Source organism: Pelecanus crispus, chromosome 1 (genome assembly GCF_030463565.1).
Source record: "Pelecanus crispus isolate bPelCri1 chromosome 1, bPelCri1.pri, whole genome shotgun sequence".
Taxonomy (NCBI): domain Eukaryota; kingdom Metazoa; phylum Chordata; class Aves; order Pelecaniformes; family Pelecanidae; genus Pelecanus; species Pelecanus crispus.
In genome coordinates this window covers 340815-368357 of record NC_134643.1, presented here as the reverse complement: position 1 = coordinate 368357, position 27543 = coordinate 340815, and the positions used below count along the sequence as shown (strand labels likewise).

Genomic DNA, 27543 nt, shown 5'->3' with positions numbered 1-27543 from the left:
CTCAGAAGTGGTGTGATCCTGCTAACAGGGGGCCTCCCGCCCCATCCACATTCGAGACTCCCCTGGCTTCATCCTTCCAAGGCCACCTCTCCCACAGCAACAAAGGCATGCGAGCCCTGAACACACTCCGATGGCACTGCAAAGGGGCTGCAGAGGACAGGAGCAGCCAGGGGTCTGGGCAGGATGCTGCCTGACATTGAGCGAAGCCTCAGATCTGTGTCACCCTTGACCGAACACCTTGAAGGCACTTCCCAGCTGTGCTGTGCGGCCGCACTTGGAATATTTTTCCAAGGAATATTTTAGGTTCAAAGTACAAGAATTTCAGGCTCCTGTAAATCTTCCTGTTGTCACAGCAACACAATGCATTTGTTCTCGGACAAGTTTCAACCACGTGGGGGGCGAATTTCTGCCAGCAGCATCCGTGCTCCCTGCAGTGGGCTCAGCCCAGCTCCCCAGCTTCCTACTGCCGGCCACCTGCCCACAGCCTCGGTGCTGCCATCACCCTGTGTCCAGGCCACCCCAACAGGAAAAACGAGTCAAAATGGTCACCCAGAGGCCACAGGCAAGGAAGGATGTCAGAGGGAAAGAAGCAAAGCCTGGGCCATGGATGTGATGCAGTCCCTGGGGTAAAATGTGCTGTGGAGTCAATGTCAGGGAGTTTGCAGGACTGTAGCATGCCGGATGCTGATGCCTGTCCTACCAACGCAACACGTTGGAGAGGAAGCCACAGCCAGGGCTAACTACATTCATGTCACCAGCAGTGCTGAACAGGCTTGGTTGATGAGGACTGCCGACCCCAGTTCATGTGTCATCCAGACGTATTATAGATCTCCAGGAAGACATTTAATTTTGTACTACATCACCTCTCATAGAAAACCACTTTAAAAAAAAAAAAAAATCAGAGAAGCAAATATTAAATGGATCCATGTCATGGTAACTGGCAGATCTAAAAACTACTAGAAATTGGAAATAGTCACTGGAAACACAAGGAAGTTTCTTGCTAGTCTCAAAGAGCTGTTTTCAAACCAAACCAAATCAGTAACTTTAAGCATGGTCTTGGAAGATCTTGGAAAAAAGTACAGAATTACTTTTAGTAAAAATGCCAAACACTGCCTAAAAGCACATCAGTCAGTGCCTGAATACCTTTCCAAACCGAAGGCCAAGGCACAAACTGGCCAAGTGAGTACACGGATGGTGTACTTCCAGGGACCAACACCGTAAGTCAAACCAAGTGATCAGGGGATTGTAACCTGAGAAAGGCCGTGAGCTCGTAGCATCAGTCAACCAAACACGACCTCAGCGCCATTCTGCCAGAACAGAGTCAATCTGAGCCTGCTACAGCTAAGCTGGGGAACAGCGATGCCCCAGAGAGGCGGTCTCAGTGGTGCTCCATCAGCAGGCAATGTCACAGCTAAAAAAATGCCAGGTTTGGATCCGCACCGTATGAGAATTTTGGTAAACAGGAGATATTCAGCAAGAAAAAAATTCAAGATCAAGAAAAATCTGCCTGGTCTACTCTTCCCCCCATCCTGGGAGAAGCCAGGAGCAGCAGTCAGCCCTTTGCAGATGACTGGTGCCACCTGTGCTCCGCACCAGCTGCTCAGGCAGAATCCATGCTGTGCTCCCCACTGTGCACGTCCATTATTATGACGATGCAAAAAGGGCCACGCAGAGCACCAGAACTACAGCCAGACCCGTGCTGAGGTACTGGCCGGTTCATTGCTCTTCCGTGCACGACTGGGCTCAGCATCATTGGTCTTGACACCAAACCAAGAGAACAAAATAGAGAAACAGGAGTGCAATGATGAAAACTTCTGACAGCAGGAGTTGTCCTGGGCTTGCTTTAGTGTGTTTTATAAATGAATTACTAGCTTCTTGATATTAATTGCCTAGGAAAAAAATCATAACTGTATGTTGAACTGATCATATGGACGCTTACTGTTAAATAATCTGTTGGCAAGCTGCTTTTATCAAGTTGACAAAAGAAAAGGAAAAAAGAAAAAAGAAAGAGAAAACAAAAAAACCCAGAGATTTATCTTGCAAAGGAAGAAAGGAGCACACCAGGCAGGAGATCCTGTTGGTCCATGCTAGATCTCCTCCACTCCTGGTTGTCTTAGCTTAATTGAAAAGTAGTAAGCCTGTCCCAGTCCCTGCTTCTCCCCACTGCACAGGCTTCACACCAGGGAGATGTCAAATGGTCAGGGCCAGGTTCAGAGGGGGAGATTGGCACGGTTCATGGCGAGACATTCACAGCAAGCACCAATTATTGGGCAATGAGACACAAACAGATTGCTCAAGGAGTCACTGGTAAAAGGGAAGGTGCTTTATAATTCTTGACACAGGTCAGGGCAAGTGCTTTAATTTAGTCTGTCAAATAAATCACCTGGTCTCCCATTTCCACACTCTACACAAGAGCAGTCATCACCTTATATATTCAAAGTGCTCCCTCCCAACACCAAAATTATAGCATCCACCTTAAAACCAAAGAAAAACACAATCTGTCTCAGATTCAAATCAGAGAGGAAGAGCAGAGTGGCTGGAGAAAGCAGCCCAGGACCGCTCTGCTATTCACTAATCCATTCATCATAACATCAAGTATAAGAGTCCCTGAAGCACAACATAACATAGCATTTACAGGAGTAAACGAGAAGGTATCCAGATCACATAACGGGTTGTAAAGCCAAAGTTTCCCGAGTATTTAATTCCAGAAGCCTATTAAGAGGACGGTATTATAGCTGCAAAGGCAGTCTCTTGAAAGACAGGACATACCTGCACTACCTATGTAACTTCAGTTTGGCCCCTGGCGCACAGTAGCTGCACGCAAGGTGGGATTCAGACAGCCTATTTCATTTGCCAAAGTGGGATTTAGGGGCAAGGGAGTCGCACGAGTCCCAAAAATGAGTGACAAAGCCTGCTTTCCAGCACTATCATAGGAGTGCAGACTTTCAGCTGATACACATTTGTACTGCAAAGTTCCCTAGGCTCTCGGCTGTCCAAACACGCTCTGATGTCTCCTGACCCAAGCAGCTGCAGCCAAGGCCCCAGGCTGTCTACTCTGGCACAAGAGCTCAGGGGGACTCAGCAAAGCCCCTGGGAGCCCCAGAGCAGAGACACAGATGATGGAAACCTCACCTGCCCCGACTTCAGCACTTAGCTCATGTGAGCAATACAGGACTTCTTGCTGGTTTTAAATTGGCCTTTCCTAGGAGAGGCAAGCAAGGGACCAACAATCCTAACGTGATTTGCTGTTTACTTCTCTCCCTGGGGGAGCACCGTGTGTTCAAAAGCAAAAGTCTTGGGGAAACCCTGTCCTGTTCTGAGGGAGACGAGCGAAAGACGAGAACTTCCTATTAGGGTTGGAAGTGCTGAATTAACCATAATTCTTTGTTTTGAGCAGCATGCCTCAGAGGCCCTGGCTCCCTAACAGAAAACAACGCACAGACCAGCCACGCGCTCACAACAGCCGAATTACATTTGTGTAGCTACATCCAGGTGTCCAGAACATGCAACAATCCTGGACTCATTTAACGCCTTAAAAACGCAGGAGGAGCCCGCCTCTGCCCACACTGTCCTGCGGGACAGCTGGTGCTCAGCTCCTGCACCACGCCAGTGAGGATGCTGCGGTCCTGCCTGCTCCACTGGCTCTGACTCTGAGGGCCAATCTCCTCCAGCACAGCAGAGTGGCTTCATTCAGCCAAAAATTGGGTCACCCTCAGCTTTAGAGAGAGCTTAGTCCTGTTCAGGACATTGAGGAAGGTTCCTTCATGCTACTCTCCCCGTTGCATCCTCCATGCAAGCCCCAGCTTGTCGCAGAGCTGTGACCTTGCCCCACCCCTGGCCGGCCACTGTCACAGCAGCGTGAAGGACTGAAATCATGCTCCTCGCCAGAAAGAAGGTAGCCAAAAGGGAGTGATGGAGAGGGCTCCTGGCAGGCTGGGGATCTGTTGCAGGACACGAGATGCACCTCATCCAACAGCTTCCCAGTGCCAGAAGGTGAAGGCACCACCCTGTCCGTGTCCCCTCGTCCACTCCCACCTGCACCTGGTGCCAGCCCCAGATGTCAGACCAGCCTGCCAGCTCAACTCATCAGCCTCCTGGAAAGCACACGCAGCAAAATAAAACTAATGAATAAGCATGCGAGAATAGTTTTCTTCCGGGACAGTGAAAACCAGAGCCATGCAAGAGCTAGGGGCAGGAAAACATGCAGGAACAAGGTGGACTGGTGGACAAGACCCCCCTTAGGGCGGGAGCTGAGACCGGCACAGCCCTGTCCTGGGCCAGGGAATGGCAGGAGAAACCGCAGCAGGCCACAGCACCGGGGCTTCCTGCGTCCGGATAGCCAAGCTACAGCAGCAGCTGGGAAGTGGCTTCATGACACCATCCTCACAGGGCCAGGGAGGGGACGGAGACCACCAGGGCAGGAGCCAGCAAGGAAAGAGCGAGAGGGGGCATGCACAGCGGGGCATTCAAGGAAGCCCCCACAAGCTAACAGCAGACAGGGAAGCAGCCCAGTCTGGCTACCTGTGTCCTTAAGCCCTTCGCAGAAGCAGTTGAGAGGTTTGGGAACAAGGCTTGGTGCGGGTGGGTTTCTCCCCTGGAGAGAGCAGTCCCTGGCTAGAACCAGGGCAGCCAGCCCAGCGTGGGCAGGGGGACGTGGCCACCGTCCCCCACAGGCTGGGGGAGTGGAGCACCCAGCCAGGACACAGCTCCTCTTCCCCCAGCCTCAGAGCGGGGACAGGGCAGCAGGAAGAGACCTTCGACCTGGCATGGGACATGAGGAGCTGCTCCCCAGCCAGGGTCTGATGTACCAAACCTCAGCGTGGAGGCTCAGGCTTTGTACGGGCAGTTCACTCCTAACACCAATTTGTAACAGGAATCATAGAATCACAGAATCGTTTAGGTTGGAAAAGACCTTTAAGATCATCCAGTCCAACCATTAACCTACACTACCAAGTCTACTCTAAGCCAATCAAGGGCAGACCAGACTGAACCATGTCCCAGAGTGCCACCTCTGCCCGTTTTTTGAACACTTCCAGGGATGGGGACTCCACCACCTCTCTGGGCAGCCTGTTCCAATGCCTGACCACCCTTTCCGTAAAGAAATTTTTCCTAATTTCCAATCTAAACCTCCCCTGGCGCAGCTTGAGCCCATTCCCTCTTGTCCTATCGCTAACTACTTGGGAGAAGAGACCAACACCCCCCTCACTACAACCTCCTTTCAGGTAGTTGTAGAGAGCGATCAGGTCTCCCCTCAGCCTCCTCTTCTCCAGGCTGAACACCCCCAGCTCCCTCAGCCGCTCCCCACCAGCCCTGTGCTCCAGACCCTTCCCCAGCTCCGCTGCCCTTCTCTGGACATGCTCCAGCACCCCGATGTCCTTCTTGAGCTGAGGGGCCCAAAACTGGGCACAGCATTCCAGGTGCGGCCTCACCAGCGCCGAGTACAGGGGAACAATCACCTCCCTGCTCCAAAGGAAGAGCCGATTCACCTTGGTTTGGGAGGTAAACTCCTTGCCAGGAGGGACCGAGGTGCTCCGGCATGCCGTAATGCCCCAAACCACCGTAGGAGTCCCAAGGCACACTTTGGCCAGCCTTGCGGGCTGCACGACCAGCTTCTCCCTGCTCTTTAACCTGCCTGAAGCTGGTGGTAATAACAATAAAGCGCTGAGCCTGAACTCCAGCCACCAGGTGCCAGAAACAGGAAAGTTTCACGCTGCTGCCAGGTAGCCAATTCTGACAAAGGTTTCCCCTCCCCATCCCCCAAACCCACTGTCCCCAGTGGGGAAGGGAGGGAAGTGAGAGCAATAAAGAAAAAAAAAAAAAAAAATCCCAACTTTGTGCAGTTCATACAATCAGCTTTGAAGATTCTTTTCTATACCTTCTCAAGAGTTTAATCAAAGTATGTTTACTGGGCTTCTCACAGCAAAATGAATCACTTCAGTTACCATGACAGCACAGCTCGAAGCAGCACAACCGTGCCCCAGCCAGCCTGGTTCATCTGACGCTCCCACGTTTGCTTTCTGCCCTCCAGAAGGGGAAATGCACAGCTCTCGACTCGAAAACGCCTCTCACTGCTCAGGTGTGGTGGGAACAGGACGCAGCCCGGGCTCCCCAAGGAGTTCACAGCCCCGAGATGCTGCGCTGGCACCTGGGCGGCACCTGGACCACGCTCCAAACAACCCCGCGCTGCAGTCTAATGAACCAAAGTGTAATCAACACTCAGAGGTTATTTAGATTTGCTGGCTCAACGTTAAATATTCATGTAAAAGAGCAAAAGCACACGGAGTGCAAATGTCTCCACAGTTCCAAGCTGAGAGGCCACATTTACATTTTAATAGTGGAAAATTACAAAGCAAACTGGAGAAGGTGCACAGCATCTCCCCTCATGCGGCACGCGGCAGATTATGCCCAGGCTTCTCTCCCATGCCAGAGAGAGAGGCTACTCCAAGAGACCTTCCAGGTATTTTTTTTTTTTTCTAGGAATGAAAACTAAAAGAAAAGGATGAGATGATGAGGCAGACCAGAACCTCTCAGCTCGAAAGAGGGAGCTGGCAATTTACCTCGGTACTGAGTAGTAGTCCACTGAAAGGAATCACAGCCTCATTATATTTTTTTTAATTTCAAGGAAAAAAAAAAAAAAAGGTCATCCTCCAACCATTTCTCCAGCCATCTCCATTTGCCTCTCAGCTACCGATCTTCACACATGATGCTGCACCCCTGGACACAGCCCCTCAGAGCTGCCCCCTCCGCTCCCACCTGCCCCTCCTCACTCCTTCACCTGAACGTAGGTCTCGCCTTGTCCTGCTCAGTGCCAGCCCTTCACAGCTGGAAACAGATTTTACTCTGCATTTGTAAAACTTAAATTGAGACTGCTAAAAATACATGTTAATTAAACTTGCTAGTTTTCCTTACAAGCAATTCTCAAATGTGCTGGCAATTCACCTGTGAGTGGTACTCTGATATGAGATTTTCAGCCTTTCTCTTCAGATAAAATCCATCAGCCTGATGCATCTCAGCACTGCAAATTTTTCCTTGCAAGAGTTTGGTGCATTTTTCATTCCTCTGTTTCACCTTGTTACATTCAGCACATCGAGGGTCCTGCTTGGACGATCAGGCCATTCCTAAACCCGCCCACAGGAAATCCTAACTGCTCAGACCTGTTACAGGCAGCATGCAATTAACTTAACAATGATGATAATACAAAATCAGAAAAATCTAATGAGTGTTTCTGATCTTTGAAAATAATTCCCATACATACCTCTATACTGGCAAAAAAACGCACCCAAGACCAAAATGGAGCATTTAAAAGTTCCTCCACAACTCCAAGGATAGCAGTAACCAATGCTTGTTCAATTATGTACATTCAAATTAGCAGGTCGAAAGCTTCTGCAGCAAAGTTCAAAAGAATTTGCAATACAGCTCACTGAGTCGCTGGCCTATATTTATAATACTCCTTCAAAAGCTCCAGAGATGGGAGGCAGCTTTGAAAGGGTCAGTGGGATGATTCCGATAAGCATACAGAGCTTAGCTTCATATAATTTCTAGGAAAAGCTTGGAAAAACTGAAACAGGACACTTATCAATTAATAAAAAGGAATGAGAATTTAATTTATAATCAGCAAGAATAGCTTTAAGAGCTCAAATCTCATTGACAAAAATACCTGCTGACACCATAAGCTTGGGTGAAGCTGCTAACCCTATGATATTCTGATCACATGCTACCACCAGACAAGTTACCAGAGCACATTTTAACAGACACAATAATGAATTGTTAATGGAGAATAACAGGTGGGAATATTTCCAATATTATCCAGTAAGTCAGTTCTTGGTACAGTAGTATTTATATTTTTGTTTTTATCAATGACTTAGAAAAAATACAGATCACTGGCAATAAAAGTACAGGTGATGCAATGACTGGTGCAATGACATTGGCCAAATAGCATCGGTGAAAGCAGTTAGATTTAGATTGGACATAAGTAAGAAATTTTTCACAATGAAGGTGGTGAGACACTGGAATAGGTTCCCCAGAGAAGCTGTGGATGCCCCTTCCCTGGAAGTGTTCAAGGCCAGGTTGGATGGGGCTTTGAGCAACCTGACCTGGTGAGATATGGCCCTGCCTGTGGCAGGGCCTTTGACTAGGTGATCTTTAAAGGTCCCTTCCAACCCAAACCATTATGTGATTCTATGACATGCAAGAAAGGGTATCAACACAATGAAATCTCAGGTGTTTGTTAAGACAGGATCACCTCAACACACTTCATCACAGCTTGATACAAGATGAAGCATCTGGGAAACACAAATGGAGGTTGTACAACATAGAGCTGTTCCTCGAAAAGCAGCGAGACTGAAACAAGCCCAAGGAACCTGACACAAACCACCTGAGGACAGGCTCTAAGACCAATACAGTGAGCAGAAGAGCTAACATAACCAACAGATATATCAACGCCTGGGAAGTGTAGCATTGTCTATTTATCCATAAGGTTATTATGGAAAAATGCATCTAATTCAGTCTACATTTCTAAAAATAATGTTAAAAACCAGAAAGTGTTCAAAATAAAGCCATGCAATGGTTCAGAAGCTGATCAACCTGATCGATATCAAGAAAATAATGAAACAGAAGCTATTCATGGTTTGCCAAGGTGACAGAGTCACAGTCATATTTTTATACTGGGAAAGAATCTTACCCAAAAGTTTGCATAGACTTGTACAAGCATTACATTATGTCACAAGATGACAATACTGATCACTGTTCTTAAAAATGTATGGTTCCATCAGTAGCTTTTTGAGGAATTTTTCAAACTCATGATGAAAAAATAGATTTTTCCTGTGAAGCCTACAGTCACTGGTGGACTGACCGCATCCCCTGCAGAAGGGGTGGTGAAGAGCTTTCAGAGAGATGAGGACAGAAGGAGTATCCTGGGGGCAGGCTCACAACATCCTGCACAGGTCCCCTGGCCAGCCTTGGGCGAAAAGGAAGGGTCAACAACGGCCAGCATTTCACCATGGAGAAACAAATCTTGCAGTGCAGTGCAGTCTGAGCACCACCACAAGGCGAAGGTGTCCCTTCTCTTCAGAGAGGGGAAACCGCAGCTTGAGGAGCTGCTGTTCTCAACTACATGCCTAATAAACAAATAAACTCTAAAATTTGAGGTTACCCAGCCCAGATTTTAACTCTGTTTCCAAACAAGTACTGCCACCAAACATGACTCAGCTCAGTCTTCCCCAAATCTCGTCTCATTTTCTGCAGAATATCTATGTTCTATGACCATCCTATGTCTTCCACTGTGGAACATCCCTAGTTCAGACCACTGAAATTGCTGTGCCAAGAAGAGTATGAAACCTGTCTCTACCCTGCTGTAATTGAAGACCAACTTCTGGCAGGACCCAGAAACTGTTCCAGCTGTCCCACCATATTTTACTGCATTTTTTGCAGAGAACCACACCCTTTCTCAGGAACTGCTGGACTGGTCAGACCAAGGCCTCACATAGCTTAATGTTCTGTCTGACAGTAGTGAGCAAAAAGAAGTCTTTGTAGAAAGCACACAAGAAAGAAGGGCATATAGAAAGCTATTGTTCTCCATCTTATCTCTTCGCCACTGCCAGCTTACAGATTTCCAACTGTCCTTATAAATAGAATAAGCTCAACAAGAACATCCACATTTGTTACACATTCCAGGAAACTGGACACAAATAGACAAAAAGAAATAAAGCTTTCCATTGTACAAGAACTCATTTATGGCTTCCATACAAAGTTTTTCAACATCTACCTCATTTAGCACTTTCCAAAAATTTCTCTGAGAAGTCATCAAGGGGAAAGGTTAGAAAGGAAGAAGAATGTCATAACCTCTACTTCTGTTTGTCATACACGTCTATCTGAGACGCCCTATACCATTCCACAGTGTAGCGCCAAGAAAAAGTTCTCTCTGAGCTCGGTAGTGGTTAGAAACACTATTCAAACACAGGATACCATTACAAAAATATAGAAAGCAAAGCAGACATCCTTATGCCACTGTAGAAATCCCCCATCTCAAAAAATCCACCCTAAAGTAGCAGGAGAAAGGAAGGTTGTGCCAGCAATGCTGCCCATACAGAGCTAATGGTACACCAGGGCTGTAGGATCTTGAGCAGACGTGGGCCAAGAGACTAACACATCCCAAAAGCAGGGACCACCATGGACCCACTGAGGGACGAGTTACTCCCAGCCCTGCCTGTACACCTAAGGAAAAGAAGTGTTGTTATGATGCGCTTCAGTTTGGCATACAAATGCTGGTGATCTCATACAGAGCTGCAGATCATCACTCTCCAAGAAAAAGGTATTCCACATAATGTGGGGTAACTGTTTTGGGCCTCGTTATGACTGATAATGAATTAATTCCTCTGACTTGAAGTTGGTGGTTGCTTAGTGACTGTGAATCATGACCTGATTATATTCAGTGTAAGAAAAGGGAAGACGGCCCCAACCAGTCTTACGTACATGTAACGCTCAAGGCTCATTTCTCAGTATTGGCCTAATGTTATGTTATTCCTCCAGATCTACTTTCATGTAGGGAGAGGAAGTATGAATGAAAATCAGGAGTTTTTAAAAAAGTAGCAAACAAAGAAAAGTTGTAAAACCACAATTATGAAATAAAGCAACTATGGTTAAATGCCTGTTTGGACAAGAGTGGCAAAATGAAGACATCAGTTGCTACTTGAGAATATATCTATTCTGTAATTGTGGAAAATAATTGAAATCAATATGAAGTTACAATGCACTCAAAATTGATAAGGGGAGCTAAAAACAATAAAGAAAAACAAGTGGTTTGTAGAATGGAGGAAACTTCAAAAAAAGCTTCTTGGGTTGTTTTGTAGATTGAGAAGTATATTCTAAAAGAAGCAGGAAGAGGCATTTGTGTCATCATGATCACAAAGCAGAGACAGCTACTAATTAGCTGAAACAAATACTGTAAAACTTGCAGGCTAAGAAAACTTACCAAAAAGATGGATCATGAAAATTATTGAGCAGCCGGCACAGGATCCAACTGATAAAAAACTGATGCGCAATTAACACCACTGCAAATGTTTTAATGAAAAACAGGTAATGTGGTGCACACCTGATTTTATTGAGTGAAATTACACATTTGACTGATAAATGTTCCTGTGGATTTAAGACCTGAACACCAATGGGACAAGCAAATGGACACGCCAGGAGGTTGGCAGTGGCGCTCCAGAGAGGCCCTGAGGTTCAGACACCATCCTGTTCACATTGTTTTCCAATGACCAGCTCCTGGTGTTCCTGCTCAACACGCAGCCTTTTTCCACTGCCATCTCCAGGGGCTGTGCTGGGAACTAGACACACGGCTCAGGACCACCTCGGAGTGAGCTCTCCCTTTACAGCCCCTGCAAACCAACTCCAGGTCACTAGAGCAGGTGGCCTAGGTATTCCCCCAAGGCATTACCAGCAAATGTGCTTAACTGAGATTGTCTCCAAATCTGCCTGGAGCAGTCAGAGGCAAGGCTCTGCAGCCATACCTGCTGCTGAGGAAGAGGGTTAGGGCTGCTCCCGATGCTCCACAGAAACCATTCCCATATGGCCAACAGCAGAGGCTGCACTGACCAACAAGCACCAGGATATGCCACAGAGGGTCTGTGGTGGCGTTGACAAGTCCTCAGGATCCAACCTCTCAGGTCCAGCCAAGAAAATAAAGTGCAGCAGTTGCCATTCATGGCATTCTCTGTCTGCAGATCCGTAAAATACAAGAATAAGGAAAAAGACAGAAATGATGGAACAGCCCAATTCCACAGTCTCCACAAATGTTTTCTACTTGTAAGAACATGTTCTCCCTCCCCAGATTTGCAGCCTTCCACTCTGACCTTCTTCGACCCCAGTGCTGGTGGCTGTGATGAAATAAGCAGCTCTGGGGCTTATGGGTTCTCTGCACCGACTGAAGGGACAGAGACCTGTGCGCAGGGAACCACAGCAAAGTCTGCACGAGGAGTCCTGCAGCCCAGTGGGCTGTAAACAGCTGGCACTGACCACCCAGTGCCCACACCGGGCATCTTACTTCAAACTGTGTTGACCCTGGCTAGACTCGTGGGCTGAATGCCCGTCAGCAGATGGAGCACATCAGGTCTTTTTCTGGAACACAGTTTCTGGGTTATTTTCACCTGAAAGAAATTCAGTTCACACCCTCCTGGCTTGCTCTACATTGCAAGACAAAGCACAGCAAGTGGGGACAGCCAGCTCCACCTCAGAAGAGCGCTCCGGATCCAGACAGAAACACTGATGAATGCTCCGAGAGCCTGGAAGTACAGCTACATGCTAAGGGCTGTCCGGCAGAACGGAGCGAAAGCTACTGCTAATCATCCCTCCTCCCACAGCCTTAACACAGCAGGTCCTCTCTGAATATTTCTGATGGTGGGGGCCACCAATTCCTGTCTCACAGCCAGACAAGTGCAGCCTAATATTGGGAACTCGAGAAGAAGATTTCTCCAAGAGCTATCACTTACAATGCTGCCCTTTCCTACCAGAGTCTCAGTTTCAGTATTTCTTCAACTGTTCTGATAGAACTATCAGAGAAAAGGCCAGACCTAGCACTGCCCCTTCCTCATCCCAAGTAATGCCAGTCTGCTCTCCGGTCAGACACTCACACTTCTCAGTTCTTAACGAACTTCAAAAAACAATTTCTCCTTGCCTGGGAAGTTCACCTGCCAGTTCCCTTGACTCCAGGTGGATACCATCTGGACCTGCTGGTCTGCATGTGATTAGTTTGCAACTGTTACCTGACCCACTTTATATAAACAGCCATATCTAAACCATGAACAAGTCATTCTACCCGACATGTTTTCATGCCCTTTTTCCTTACACTTTTTCAATAAAAATAATTGAGCCAGTCAATCACAGATTCAGATTCAATCATAGAAGAGTTTAGGCTGGAAGGGACCTTTGGAGGTCATCTAGTCCAAAACCCCTCTCACAGCAAAGACAGTCACTTCCCTCTTGAATCAATAGGGTGGCTTTCTTGTGAGCACTCTTCACTGGCACAGGTATAAGGAATTTTCAGGCTTTTCCCCACATCCTTTCTGACTCTTATATCTTCCTACAAATTCTCAGCAGCTGTTTCTAACTATCAGCAATAGCTAGCTGAGAAAAGAAGTGACAAAGGACATGCTTTATCTTGGGGTCTTGGGGCCCAGGTTTCTAGATTCACAGCCCCTTCCAAGAACCAAGCCCAATACTTGCTGGCTGTTTCATCTCCACAAGTCTGTTTTCAGCTGCTGAGCTGGTGACTCTGTACCTTCTGTGGAGGCACACACGCTGAGAATTAACTCTTTGCACTGGTTCCTCAACTGCTCTAGAAAGCTGTGGACCAATAAATTTCTCAGAATAATTCAAGGAAACTCAGTAAGTGCTGATTCTATATCTGACCTAAAACTCAGTTTTGCATGGCATATAATATATCGCATGATAATATCTATCCCACAGAAGGATGGAAGAGATGCCACAAGGAAAAAGGCTGACCAGAAAATCCAAAAATATTCCTCCATAAGGAAGCAAGTACAACCAAAATGGCTGCTACTTCACTTCTTTTACTTATAGGAGCTTCAGTGTGGGGCAGCTCCATAACCATATCACTGCTAAGACAGAGATTGTCTCCTCCTTGCACCAAGCCCAGTTAATAGCCTTAGCAGCAGACGATCTCTAGTATGAAATGGCCTCAAGGATGCAAAGAGACAGAAAAAGGTAAGGGATTTTACAGAAGAGCTTTTCAGAGCTACTCCAGGGTAATGGTTTGGCTAATTTAGCTGGGGAATCTCAGCAGTCATAAGCAAATGCTGGACTGAATAAACAAACTGGATACTGATGGCCCCCAGGAGGAAAGCAGATCTGTCCTGCCACTCCCAAGACCCAAAACTGGCTGCAAGCTGCAGCTTCCACCAACCACTGCACGCAGCACCAGGAAACCGCCCGTTAACACACCCACACTAACATAGCCCTGGACTCTACAGCAAGATTAAAAAGGGAGAAAAGGGGGTAGAAGAAAGATCAAACTCACCAACATCGGACTCTTTGTGGGTTTTGATGATTTCAGCCAATTCAAAATTTCCTGCAATGATGGCCACCTGAAAAGAGAGGGAGGGAAGACAGTTGAGTGGCTCTGAACAGCACCGATCCTGTGCTTGCTTGCACGGATTACGCCATATGGACCAGTAACAGCTGCTTTCCGTGGGGGACATGGAGCCAACAATTGTTCTGCCTCAGCTCACCCAGTCAGTAACCCCAAGTTGAAAATACGCTCTCAGTACCGCAGGGAGAGCGTATGTCAACGGCTTGTGCAGTGACAGGGTGGTGAACAGCTCGGAGATAATCGTTCCCTTCTCCTCAGAGTCTGGTGGTGATATGCCTGACACCAGCTAGGAATTAATCTCGGGTCTTGCAGGTACTGACAAGATGTTCTCCAGCCTGAAGCTCTTCAGTGAATCCCAGTTAGCTGACAAAAGGCGACTTACCAGCAACTGAGCTCCCTGCACATCTCACCTGAGCAGTCCACATGACTAACTCATGCTCACTCCAGGCTGTGCTGGCCGAGGAACCACACTTCCACTCAGAAAGCTGCAGCTTGCCCCAGTAAAGCCATGGCATTTTAGACCAACGTTAAATATTGCTTTGCCCACCACCCATCCCAGGGTTTCCCTCCACAGGAAGACTTGTAGAGAACTCAAAGGAACAAGGAAAGTGGGGAAGCTGAATGTGGTGGGTCTGCCAGCAAAACACACAGACAAAATTGGTCTGTCTTACTCCAGGAACTGCTTCTACAGGTGCTCATGTCCCGGGGCACTGCAGAACAGCAGCAGTCTACATGAACTTAGGTTAACACACGGAAGAGGAGAGAGATTGAAGTACTGCTCTCCTGAAGCAAGACTTCAACCAATAGACTAGCGACATCACTCAAACTGTTGATTTCTTACATATTTGGGGAAAAAAAAAAAACCCAAAACAGCACTGCATCCCATCTAGTAAGGCAGAACAATTCAACATTTTCAGAACAAGGTTCAAAAGTATTCTTTTAACATGTGAAAGAACTGCAGTGAGATGGGTAGGAGTACACGAAATCCACCACTGGTCCTCAGGAAAATAAAGTGGAAGAACTGCTCTGGACTGAACTGCTCGAGTCCTGCGTTCGATGCTCCTGTGAGCTGCGGCCGCCTGTGCCCTTCCCACCCCTCCCAGCACACCCAGTCCCCCCAGTCACTGCTGAGCCTCTCAGGACAGTGCCCTCAACTCAGCAGCACCTACAGCTGATTTGGGAACGAGAAGCAGCCAGATCAAGTGGATTCTGGGTGAAAACAAAGTGCTGCTGCTCAGAGTGTGAAAACGCATGTAAGAACAGGCTGAGATACAGCTGCTGGCTTTGCCTGTCCATGCTGGGACCATCACCCCGCCACCCCCCTTTTTTCTTTTTAAGTTAGGGTTGGTATTTGAGATGAATGTATTTGATCATGTAGGCAGTAGAAACCAAACCCTCCCAGACATTGACAAAGTCAAGAGCAATCCTGGCAGCTCCAGCTGTTAAACATTTCCCTGCCCTCCTACAAGAACAGCTTTTAGAAATACGAGGTTCATTTGCATTTTACCACTAACTTGTGACGAAGGGATATATTTAACTTGGTGACTCAGTACAGCATGCACACCTCTCTACTATGATCCTTTATCAGCAGAAATAGTCTTACTATCCTCAGCTCAACAATGTTTATGTGATTTTTTTTTTTGTTTGTTTTCTGAGGCCCAGAATTCGTGCTCCACCTCCTCAGCCGGAGCTGGGAGAGATCAGTGATGGATGGAAGAAATGAAACCTTCCTTCTGCATTTGGGAAATTAGGCCACCATAGCACAGAAAAATCGAGCAAGAATCTATTTTTTTCCCCCAAGCTTGCTTCAAATTGCGATCTTTCTCTGTCTCTCCTTACATATACATACACATTTATAAGGTCTGCTCTCCCAAAGGTCACAGTCTTTGAGCAGGCAAAGAAAGCTTTTGTACAGCAGGGCAAATTACCTGAATTTGGGGAAATTTGAAAGCAAAAATAACCAAACTGACAAAAGACTGGAAAGGAGAATTTAGAAAAAGCGTTTGAACTTCAAAGTTCCTCAAACAAACAATTAACGTATGGCCCACTGTCTCTGTGAAAAACCCAAATTCAAAGTACAAATTAAGAGTCTCATTGGATTTATGTCTCAGGAGCAATTCCTAAAATGTACGGTGAATGTACGTGCTGCACCAGGAGCAGCTTCTGCCATTGCACGTCCCCCAGGTGTCCCTCCTGGTCTGGCTGCAGGAGGTGGAGGTCTCCCACCACCGCGCCCACCACCCTGCCAGAGGTCTGGGCACCAGGACAGCTGACACCGCAGGCAGCAGAAGCTCCCTCTCTCCCTGCCTTGGAAGTGTTATGACTTCCAGGAAAGGCGAGAAGAAACACACTGGATAAGAAGTCTGTTAAGAATATAATCTCGCATAAATCCCTAGGAGGGGAGAAGAGCCTGCTGGTTACATTTTTCAATCCAACTTGGAAGAGCAAAGGAGATGAAAGTATTTCACGTATTGCATTGCCAGCTCAGTTAGTGCTTCCTGGCACACTGGCTTCCCCAGCTATGAAACCACTGACGGTGTTCCGTGTTCCCATACCTGCCTGCACGCTCCTGCCCCAGCACCATTTTGCTGCATGCAGTCGTGCTGATGAAACCATTTAAGAGACTGCACAATAGACCATATCAGGGAACTCCTCTAAGTTAAAAGCAATAGCTTTTTGGGGACAGGTAAACAAGAAAAGAAAGTCTTAAGGATGGAAACTCCAGAAAACAGGTTTGGTTGGTTGTTTTTTTTTTTTTTTTAGTATTTCACAGCTAGCAATTTTAGTGCTTGTACCAAAAGTGGGAAGAATCGGTGACTATCAGAAAAAATAGTCTGACTTCCTCACAGAAGATAAATGATCTAATTTCAAGCAATAAGCCAGATGTCCCACATAGGAATGCCAGCTTAACATGGCAGCCAAGCTGCTTATCCTGGTGATGTCATGGAGATAGCAGACATAGTGCAAAGGGCATTTATCACTGTGTCTTGCCCTGGTGCTACAAACGTAGACTGTCCTTCCACACGCCACAGGCTGAACAACGAAAATGCGCGTTCAGGCTGCATAAGACATACAACTGTATTACAGCTCTGGTACAGGGTTATTTTCTGAAATGCTGTAACACCTTGAGTCATTCCATAACATGATATCAAAGTGACAACACTTCTTAATCTAACAAGCGATTTGCCTATTTTTATCTTTTTAGGCAAACTCAGTAATTTCTAAAAGAAAGAAGGATGGACATCTGAAAAGGCTGTGCAGCACGTAATGTCAGTGTGCCAGTGTGCTTGAAAAATTAACAGCAAAAAACCAGAAAGATAATTTAAAATTTCCTGCTAAGAGTCATAGTTTTGAGGTCTAACCCAGGTTTTTGGATAACAGTACTGTGCAAACAACCCCCCCCAAAATAAAAGCCAACTACACTGCATGAAACCACGAGAAGATTCCCCAGCCCCTCCTACCCTCTTGGCAACACACGTTGGCACAGAGCTCGAGTAACAACCGATGAGGATTCACCATGAACGCAGCAACAGCATGCCAAGGTGCAATGGCACAGAGGGCCGCATGCAAACCGCTGCTGCACATCATGTCAGTGGAAGCAGTATCGTGTCAGCTATCCACTAATCCAGCCCTCAAACCACACGGGGGGTGTCCAGTCTCTACAGAAGAGAAACAAAAGGAACTCATCTCCACATTCTCAAGGCCATTGGCACAGCTGGCTGGGGCTGCTGCCTCCTCGCTCCACCGAGCACAGGTTTCTCACAGAAGCCTGCAATCAGTGCTTTGCCACCAAACATAAATCAAAGATGCACAGAGACTGGTAAAACAACTTTAAACCATGGCACTTAACTGTGTTTTCATCCTGGGCCTGTTTTTATAAAAATATTTAATTTTTCTTCTTCTGAATTGTCACTGTATATTCCTATTAAAGGATCCGTTACCTCCTTGCACAAGAGTTGGGACATATGCTGGAGAGCAAAGATGGATCTCAGATGGATGTATTTTGCTATGGGAAGACATTGTGTCTTTCAGCTTCAAAAGGTATCTCAAAGCGTAGGGTGCTCAGACAAGGAACAGGACAAGCTTATGTTACATGAAAAACTGATCCACTGAGGGCAGGAGCATAGAGGAGGCACCTCCGGGCTCCCAGCAGATGGGAAAGGAGTCCTACAGACCAAACCCTGTGGCCCCTCTGTGCCTGCTATCACCAGCCCGTGTCCTCTGCATGCTGCAGACATGGATCTGCAGAGTCCCAGGGCAGGGAAACCTCATCCAGGAGAGACCATGGCTTCCCCCCAGCCCCGGGCAGGCAGCCCTCTCTGGCAGGGCTAGCAGACCCTGCAGCTGCCTGCACTCAACAGGTGCCGTGCAAGTCCCAGCCAGCACACCCGCTCAGACCATCCCACGGGACACAATGGGAGCTCCAGCTCTCAGTCCTGCAGCATGTCTGAGGAAGGAAGAACCACGGCACAGAGGGATATGAAATCTTTTCTGATGGTCCTGCCGCCACGGCCAGGATCTCAGTGGTCCTGTGGAAGGCTCAGGTAGGAATATCCCCAGGGACAAGAGTGCTGGCCAACCTGCAACACAGTATTTTACATGGGAAATGTGAAGAATAGCTATCCTGAAGACTAAAAAAAATGGGGCCACTTTCCTGGCGCAACGACAGCATGACAGTGGGTAGAATCACCTTGAACTGTGCTCACAAGTATGGACGCTGCTATTTTTTGATGATATCTTCAAAAGGGAGAAGGTCAGAAGAATACCGAGTAGATGCCAGAGTGGCTCTGAAAACGCTGGTATTTTCATACCTGAAAAAGTATATACCCCCACCCACCGGAACCTCTAGCTTGAGAAGTGAAAGACTATTTTTGAATCAAACAAACCTCCATGTTGTTTGCTGCATATTAAAGCACACCATGCTCTCAGCAGTATTTCTCAGTTGTAGACTGCAACAATTAGAGAAGTCCAGCACTTCACTGTTATCATCCTACGTGTGCAAAAGGCATCCAGAGCAGTGACAGCTGTGGGGTGCAAAGGCAGGAGCAGAGCCATGAGGGAGGCAGGTGAGATGCAGCAGCAGGCTCTAGGAGATGATGGGGCAAGAAGGAAGCAATCATCATCAGTGTTGCTGGGCAAGAAGGGAGCAGACCTTCTGTAGAAGAGGAATGTAAAAGGGCTTATTAGGTAGCGTGCAAGCAGCCAATTTAGTGTCAGAACACATTCAAGCTACTCAGCTCTTCTCAGACCCTGAGAAGCATCTGTAAACATGCCAGACTCTGTTGTCAACTATTTTTGTATCACTTTACCCAAGACTTCTCCAATTATTGAGGCTTTCCCTTGTTGATGGTTTTTTACCTCTACATTATCGCAGATAACAGAGAGCAGAATGATTCTTTTTAATCATCACACTTCATTTAATCAGGTGGCATTGTTATATGTATGGACTTTTTTCAAAGTTGCCTACCTTTACTTGGCCAGGCAGACTTCAAGCATGTTCTATATTTGTTCTAGATTTCCAGAAATCTGGCAGTCCTACTAGGTCAATCCTACTGCTCACATACGGCAGCTCCATCTGGGCTGCCATATGAGCCGAAACTCTAGATATGTTCACAGCAATGTGTGCTGCCATTATATGGCACAGATGCAGCTAGTCTGATGCTTTCAGGAGGTGTCACTGGGGTCAGTCACTGCATGACTATGCTGTAGACACAACACTTCCTGGAAGCAACAGACAGACCTCCTGTACAGGAGCTACACAGCTGATCTGGAACAAATGCATCTCAAATGCCCTGTGCCTGCAATGTATACACAATAGATCCAAGACTTCCTGGAAACACCCAGCTTGCAGTCCATGGTCTATAGAGCAAATGAGTATCTATTTTTTTCCTATGGACCACACACCAAGCCCTTGATTTAGAAGGGGCGGCTAGACTAACATTCTGCCACTAAGCCTACAAGGAGTATCTCCGAATGGTCTGCATCAGACAATGGATACATGTAAACATACATGAGAAACAAAAAATGTCCAAAGCTGCAACCATTCAGCTCTAGGCTAAGAGAGGCAGAGAACATTCTCTGTATTTTCAGATGAGGCACATGGAGCTGCTGGAAAAACAAGATGATTCTCCTAATAAGATGCATCACAAAACTATCCTAAAGAGAGGCAGATGATGCTGTGATCTCCTCCATCAAGGGGAACAGGGTGTTCTGAACTCTGAATGCTTCTGGGAAGCAGGAATAAACCTTAGGAAGGCACCTTCTTGGAGCCATTATGCTCAGGAAGCCTTTGAGCTGCCGGAGGAGAAATGTGACCTCCAGACTCTGAGGAGTGAATCTCACCTCCATCAGGCTGATGTTTCCAGCAGGGCTGGATGGATAACCATCAGCACAGGCTATAAGGAGAACTGTGGTGTGTTATCCAAGAAGTATTGGCACAAGGACCACCAGCAGCCTTGGCACGGGGGTGTCACCTCCCCTACACCTTGCTATGACATTTGCAGGCCACAACAGTGGTGTGCTGGGCAGCCATGGAGGGTGACAAGCGCAATGTCCTGGAGGTCACAATTTCCATTAATTTGTTGTGCTGCAGAAAGGCTCTGGAAATGAGCTTCAGCTTGCTGCAGAGACCAAAGGTGGGTTGGTGGCATCTCCTGAAAGTTCAGAAAAAGATTCTGCAAGGGAAGAATGACAGATTTGGCCAGAGCCATGACGGCATCTGCACAGAAACCTCCCAGTGCCACAAAGGATGCCTTAAAAAGAAAAAATCAAGTCATGTTTACTTGTTACAGGGAGCTGAATGCAAGGTCCATGGGTGGTCAGTGCCTGAGAAAAAGAGTACCTCAGACACAGGAGAGAGGGGAGACATATCAGTGAGGATATTTCTTGTCTGCCTTGTTCAGATGGAGTCATGATGGATGGTGCTACCTAGAGCAGGCAGAACAGGATAGAGAGGACAGGCTAGTCTTCCTGGGGAAGAGTTGGTCAGTCTGGTTTCTGGTCCAGCCAACACTGAATGTTGCTGTCAAGGGAGTGGACAATGTGTAGACCTGTGTCCAGAACAGTCCTTAGCACCAGAATTAGAGATGGGTCTGACAGACCTTCTGAGAGCTACCCGACTCAGCCTGAAGGATGGGAAAATGCAGGGCCTCCTGTGCAAAGCAGAGACTTTTGTGTAACATCTGTAACTGGAGTGTGACTGTTGCGGGTCAGGGAAGATTTCAAGTCAGCAACATCATCTGGATAATCGAAGCCGAGATGGCATCTGACTCAGAATTAGATCAGTCTCACACTGAAGACTGGAGGAGGAGTGGGAGGGAGCCAGGAGGCCAGAAACCTGATCAATTTTTACAAGACAAACTTCAAATGAAAAGAGAGAGAAAACAAACCAAATAAAATGAGGATAAGAAGAAAGCCTTGAGAGAATAGGTAAATTGGGGAAAAAACAAAAAAAAGTAGTTCATCAGGCAAATGAAAGCTGCTCCTTGGTAAGCAGACTGCCCTGTGCCTGGAACAGTGCACAGACACATACCTCCAGATGCCCACAGAGCCGGCACATGGAAGAGGCGACGCACGTCCCATGCAGGGCGGCAAGGCTGGGGTATTTCTCATTCGGCACATGCACTCACTCTGTGAGTGTGCCCACGCTCAGCCTCTCAGAAAAAAACAACTTCCAGCCTGTTACACAATGACAGAAAATCATTCATGGCCAGATAGTCTCGTGGTCTGCAATCTCTTACTCCAGCAATGGGAAGCCCAGAGGTTCAACTATATTATGATTGATAAGAGAAGCTAAATAAACCAGTAATCTACTAGGAGAAAACATTTTAAATCTGTCACAAAGAAGAAAAGGCACAGGTCTGTCCTTGGCCCATCATGGACACAGATGATACAACTGTAGAGAGCAATGCAGAAGAGGCAAGGAGGCAGGTACTTAGTAGGAACAGGGGAAGGCATCCTTCCCAAATGACGGGGCGTATGGAACAGAAATCTCCCAGCTATAACAATGGAAGATGGCAGGGAGCATTTGCTAAACATAATTCATATTCAAATAGGCAAGTCCTGGTAAGTTACAGAAAGTCTTGAAAAAATGAGTAGAGCAACTTCCCATACCCATTAAAATATTGGGTCTTGGAAAATTAGAGAAATTCCAGGGAACAGGAAGACCATCGGTGCTTTTAAACACTCAAAATTATCAAAAGCATTAACCTCAGAAACCAAAGGCCGAGCTACCTGGCATCAGTCCCAGGGACACAAGACAAAATGAGCATTTCTCCCACCACCAGCTGCTGTGTCACCGTCAGCCCCTCCAGACAGCCAGCGGCACCAGCCCCTGCCCAGATTGCCAGCAGCTCAGTGGCACGCTCAGCCTCCCCAGGCTCGTTCTTTTGGCACCGCGGCTTGTGCGATGCCAGCTGCTCATGCTGAAGGAACTTCTCTGTGTGTCCCAGCTTCACCTGAGCACACCAAACTATCTGTTAAAATAAAAAAAAGTTTTATTCTGTCCAAGAAAGGGCTAAATTCTAGATTACAGAGTGGAAATACTGCTAGGAAAAAAGTATGTGCTCTCATTTCCCTCATTTCATTCATTAATTTAAAAAAAAAGTCATTTTATCTTTGTTAAAACTGAACTCCCCTTTTTCTCCCTTTCCTGTTTTCCTCTTGTTTCTTTCCTGGTTCTTTTTCTACCAAGAAGCCAGAACTTGTCTTCATATTTTCAGTTACAGTTATTCAAACGTTTTCCCTTCTCTTTGCTTCACAATTCCTTTTGTTGCCCATATCTGGGTTTATATTCCTATTTTTTTCATTCATTACTGCACCTTTTCCTCATATGATTAGTTTTCTTACTGTTCAAAACATTTTCAAAAGTATCACAATATTTCATAAGTAATAAAGCATAAGAAGCATTACCTATACTCACAATATCTAGTTTGTTTTGTAAAATCTTCACAGAGGCCACGTATGGTACATTAAGAATACTGATGCATATGGAGCATTTAGAATGCTTTTCTGAATTATTTTTGCCTGCATACCCTGTGCCAGTTTTGATGCCATAGACCCTTGTGGTGGGTTGAGCCTGGCTGGATGCCAGGTGCCCACCAAAGCCGCTCTATCGCTCCCCTCCTCAGCTGGACAGGGGAGAGAAAATGGAACAAAGGCTCCTGGGTCGAGATAAGGACAGGGAGATCACTCACCAATTACCATCACAGGCAAAACAGACTCAGCTTGGGGAAACTAGTTTAATTTGTTACCAATCAAATCAGATTAGGATAATGAGAAATAAAAACTAAATCTTAAACACACCTTCCCCTCACCCCTCCCTTCTTCCTGGGCTCAACTTTATTCCCGAATTCTCTACCTCCTCCCCCCGAGCGGTGCAGGGGGACGGGGAATGGGGTTGCGGTCAGTTCATCACTCGTCTCTGCTGCTCCTTCCTCCTCCAGGGGAGGACTCCTCACACTCCTCCCCTGCTCCCGCATGGGGTCCCTCCCACGGGAGACAGTCCTCCGTGAAATTCTCCAACATCAGTCTTTCCCATGGACTGCAGTTCTTCACGAACTGCTCTGGCATGAGTGCCCCCATGGGGTCACAAGTCCTGACAGCAAACCTGCTCCAGCATGGGCTGCTCTCTCCACACGTCCTGCCAGGAGCCTGCTCCGGTGCAGGCTTCCATGAGGTCACAGCCTCCTTTGGGCATCGCCCTGCTCCGGTGTGGGGTCCTCCATGGGCTGCAGGTGGATCTCTGCTCCACCATGGACCCCCATGGCTGCAGGGGACAGCCTGCCTCACCACGGTCTTCACCACGGGCTGCAGGGGAATCTCCGCTCCGGCGCCTGGAGCACCTCCTGCCCTCCTGCACTGACCTTGGTGTCTGCAGAGTTGTCTCTCTCCTATTTTCACACTCCTCCCTCCAGCTGCTGTTGCCCAGCAACTTTTTCCCCTTCTTAAATTTGCTATCACAGAGGCACTATCACCATCGGCGATTGTCTCGGCCTTGGCCAGCAGCGGGTCCATCTTGGAGCCAGCTGGCATTGGCTCTGTCGGACATAGGGGAAGCTTCCAGCGGCTTCTCACAGAAGCCGCCCCTATAGCTCCCCCGCTACCAAAACCTTGCCACACAAACCCAATACAACTCTAATTAGATTTTATTCTTGTTTTACTGATAATTTCCCTAGTTTGGGGAAAGTAGATCTTGTTAAAAGAAAAAGGCATAATACATAAAGTTTGATTGACAAGTTTATGAGTCTGGCTGACAGAAGCAACAATGTCTGAAATCAGAAAGATGAAATCCAGTAAGGTCTAGTACAAACTATTACACTTGGAATGGAGAAATCAAGTGCATCAATACAAGGTGGAGAATAACCGGCTAGGCATCATAAAGCAGAAAACAATGTGTGATAACAGTGGTAACCCCAAACTAAACACAAGTCAAGAAAACAGTGACATTGCATAAAGACAAATTTAATTCTAGGACGTATTAACAAGATGGCAAGGATCCATCTGGACTGATATGTCCAGTTTTGGGACAAAGGTCTTTAAGAAGGAGGTAAACGCATTGAAAGCAGTAAGTTGGAAAAGACACTTGGAAATCTTGACCACTGAGGAAAGACTGACAGAAGTGGGTTGCTTACCTTAAATCCTAAAAGAGTACTACAAAAAGGTTGGTGATCAATTATCCCACCAGTCCACTGCTGGAAGGACAAAGAAATATGCCTACTTTGAAAAAAAAGAAAAAAAAAATCATTAAAACCTAAGAACAAATTTCTGATTTTCTCAGCACAGAGGAACACTGTGTGTCTACTTTGACTGAATGTAGGATTTGACAAACATTTCCAGGGCTGATTGCCTACTCAGAGTAGGTAGAAAAAGTGGTATCTTGACATCCATTCAAGACATTTGTGCCCAGATATGTACGACGTGACACATTTACCTTTCTCCATGACAGTATATCTAGATTGCATCCAGTAGAGAGCAGGGAGAGTGTGTGGGTGTGTGTGTATAATTTGTTATATATAATTTATCTTGCTCAAAATGTATTTGTTAACGTAGAGGTATCATCAAGCAGGACATTACTCAATGATATTGCTCAGGTTCTTGGTCCAAACGAAGTGTGTGCTAGCAATGACCACCTAGCCTAAGGTATCAACGCTGAGGGTAAAACCGAAAGCACACAAAGCCTGGTGGGATAACAGACAGGTCGCTGCTGCAGCAGAATCTGAGCCAGAGAGCAGCCAGACTGTGAGCGAGGGCACAGCACACCGCTGCAGGAGGCGAAATAGTCTCAGAAAGCAGGGACACAAAGCAGGGAAAAACTTCAGCATAAACTCTCAGAATAATAACTGTAGCCATAAAGACTAATTGAAAGTATCAATCATAAATATGCGCGAATTCCGTGATGAGCTGTATGCAGCAGTTGCGGGACCTGTGCTAACGCACTGGGTCACTCCTACAGCTAAGGTCAAGAAGAATGTAGGAACAGAGGAAGAGTCACATGATGGACACAAAAGTGATCCAGTACCTGTAAAAGCCTTTAAAATGTGACTGTTACAGGAGATCACACTATTCTACTTCTCAATGGAGATGAGGTGATCACTGTGCGTAGGTGCTAAGGTATGGGGAAGAAGCCCAACTGCAAGGCTTTCCAATTACTGCAACACACACAAGAGCTAATAACAGGATGATTAAATTAGGCAGAGTAACACTGAGGTAAAAGATGACTTCTAGCAGCGAGGGTAATTAAACAGCTTATGAAGAGATGTGGCAGACTCCACCGCGCACGTGTGAGGAGCACAGACCCGGCAGCCCTGCTGAGCCCGTGCAGCCATGTGTCCCAGCCCTGGGACAGGGGGGATGGGTTTGCCCGCACCCCCCATTGGTATTTCCAGCCCTGAATCAAGACTGAGTCTGCACTCCAGAGGGTTAATGATTCCCCCCCCCCCCCCCCCAGGAGGAAGAAGAGGTCACTTTACCTATAATTCCCAATAGACCTAAAGAAACATGAAGATTAAAAAATGAGAGAAGTCACCCATACACAAGTAAGGCTAGTTATACATTTGCCACATCAGAAAATCCAAGCACTGCAGAGGCAACACCTCTCCTGTATCTGGAGAAGCAAGCAAGGTGCTGCGAACAGTCACTGAGCACCCCAAAGGGTGCTGAGCCCAGCTCAGCTCCACAGTCAAACCCAGAGGTGCCAATCTCACCTGTGGAAAACGTCGTCTCTCTAAAAGGAGCGAATAGGCACTGCAATCACTAATAGTTTATTTTCATTGCAAACTACACTTTTAGTATCTGGATTATGAGCAAGCTTTTAATTAATCTCAAGCATAAGAAAGGTTAGAAGAAGCTGGGTTATTGTGATACCTGATCATTAAGGACAACAAAGAGCCTAAGCACAGATAATAAATTTCTCAAGAGGTCCCAAACTTTAATCAATTGTAATGTTAAAAGTTAACAAACATACTTTCAAATGCTAAAAAAAAAATGTTTTCCTACTCAGATAGCAAATGCAGTAAGTTTAAGGAAGATGTGCTGCATTTTTAATACATAACAGGTTGAATAACCACTCCAAGTGCCAACAGGAACTCCACACCTCCAAAAATTAAAATAATTTCTACTACAGTAGAGCTAGAAAGCAAAATCAGTAGGCTCTGCACATACTTACAAAAACCGACAACCCTTACAATCCAAATGTTTGACAAGAGAGAACAGATGGAGGAGGACAAGGTTACCGTTGTAGCAAAGACAAGAAAAATACGGAGCTTATTAATAAAAATAATGCTATAGACATTCTCACATCAGCTAAAATTTTTGGCATTAGCTAGGACTAAGCCTTTAAAACACATCAAACAGCAGATGTTGTTTCTGCGTTTTACACATTGAGGAACAATGGCAGCTAGCTAGCAAGGGTTTGCAGCTAAGCTAACTAAACTGTAAAATATTGACTAGCTTTATCATTTCCTTCCAAGTATTCTTAACACTGAACACTTATAATCTACATAAGAAGAATTAAATGTACTAATTTATGACATCACAAGATATGATGTCATTAATAAGTTAGAAATCCAAACACTGTCAGCTAAAATTTAACTTAAATTAGAAAAATCACAGTTAACTGAAGACATTCTTTAACAAAATCACTCCATTTGAGAATATTCTGTTGCCTGGGCAACATGACTGCAAATTGCAGAGTTCAGATCATGATGTCTATTTTAAAGCAAGAAGATACAAATCTTTAAAGAAAATACATCTAACAACCTGCTTGTATTGTACCAAAAAGCTGATACAAATGGTATGTTAAGATAACATCAAAGTGTAAATCTTTAAGGATTTAAGGAGGACCATTCAAAATGTTATACAGCCCAATTATATGTGTGACAGATGCAAAGGAGGTTGAGGAAGGTCAAGGTAGAAAATGGGATGCAACAAGCAAGGTGTGC

General features: G+C 46.4%; 1 protein-coding gene across 1 annotated transcript in view; it reads right to left on the bottom strand.

The window, feature by feature from the left end:
- The window catches only part of SHANK3 (SH3 and multiple ankyrin repeat domains 3), a 356977-nt gene that overhangs the window by 241851 nt on the left and 87583 nt on the right, over positions 1-27543 (bottom strand). The window contains 1 exon segment of the mRNA XM_075708911.1: positions 14033-14099. Within this exon segment, the coding sequence (XP_075565026.1) occupies positions 14033-14099 (67 nt within the window).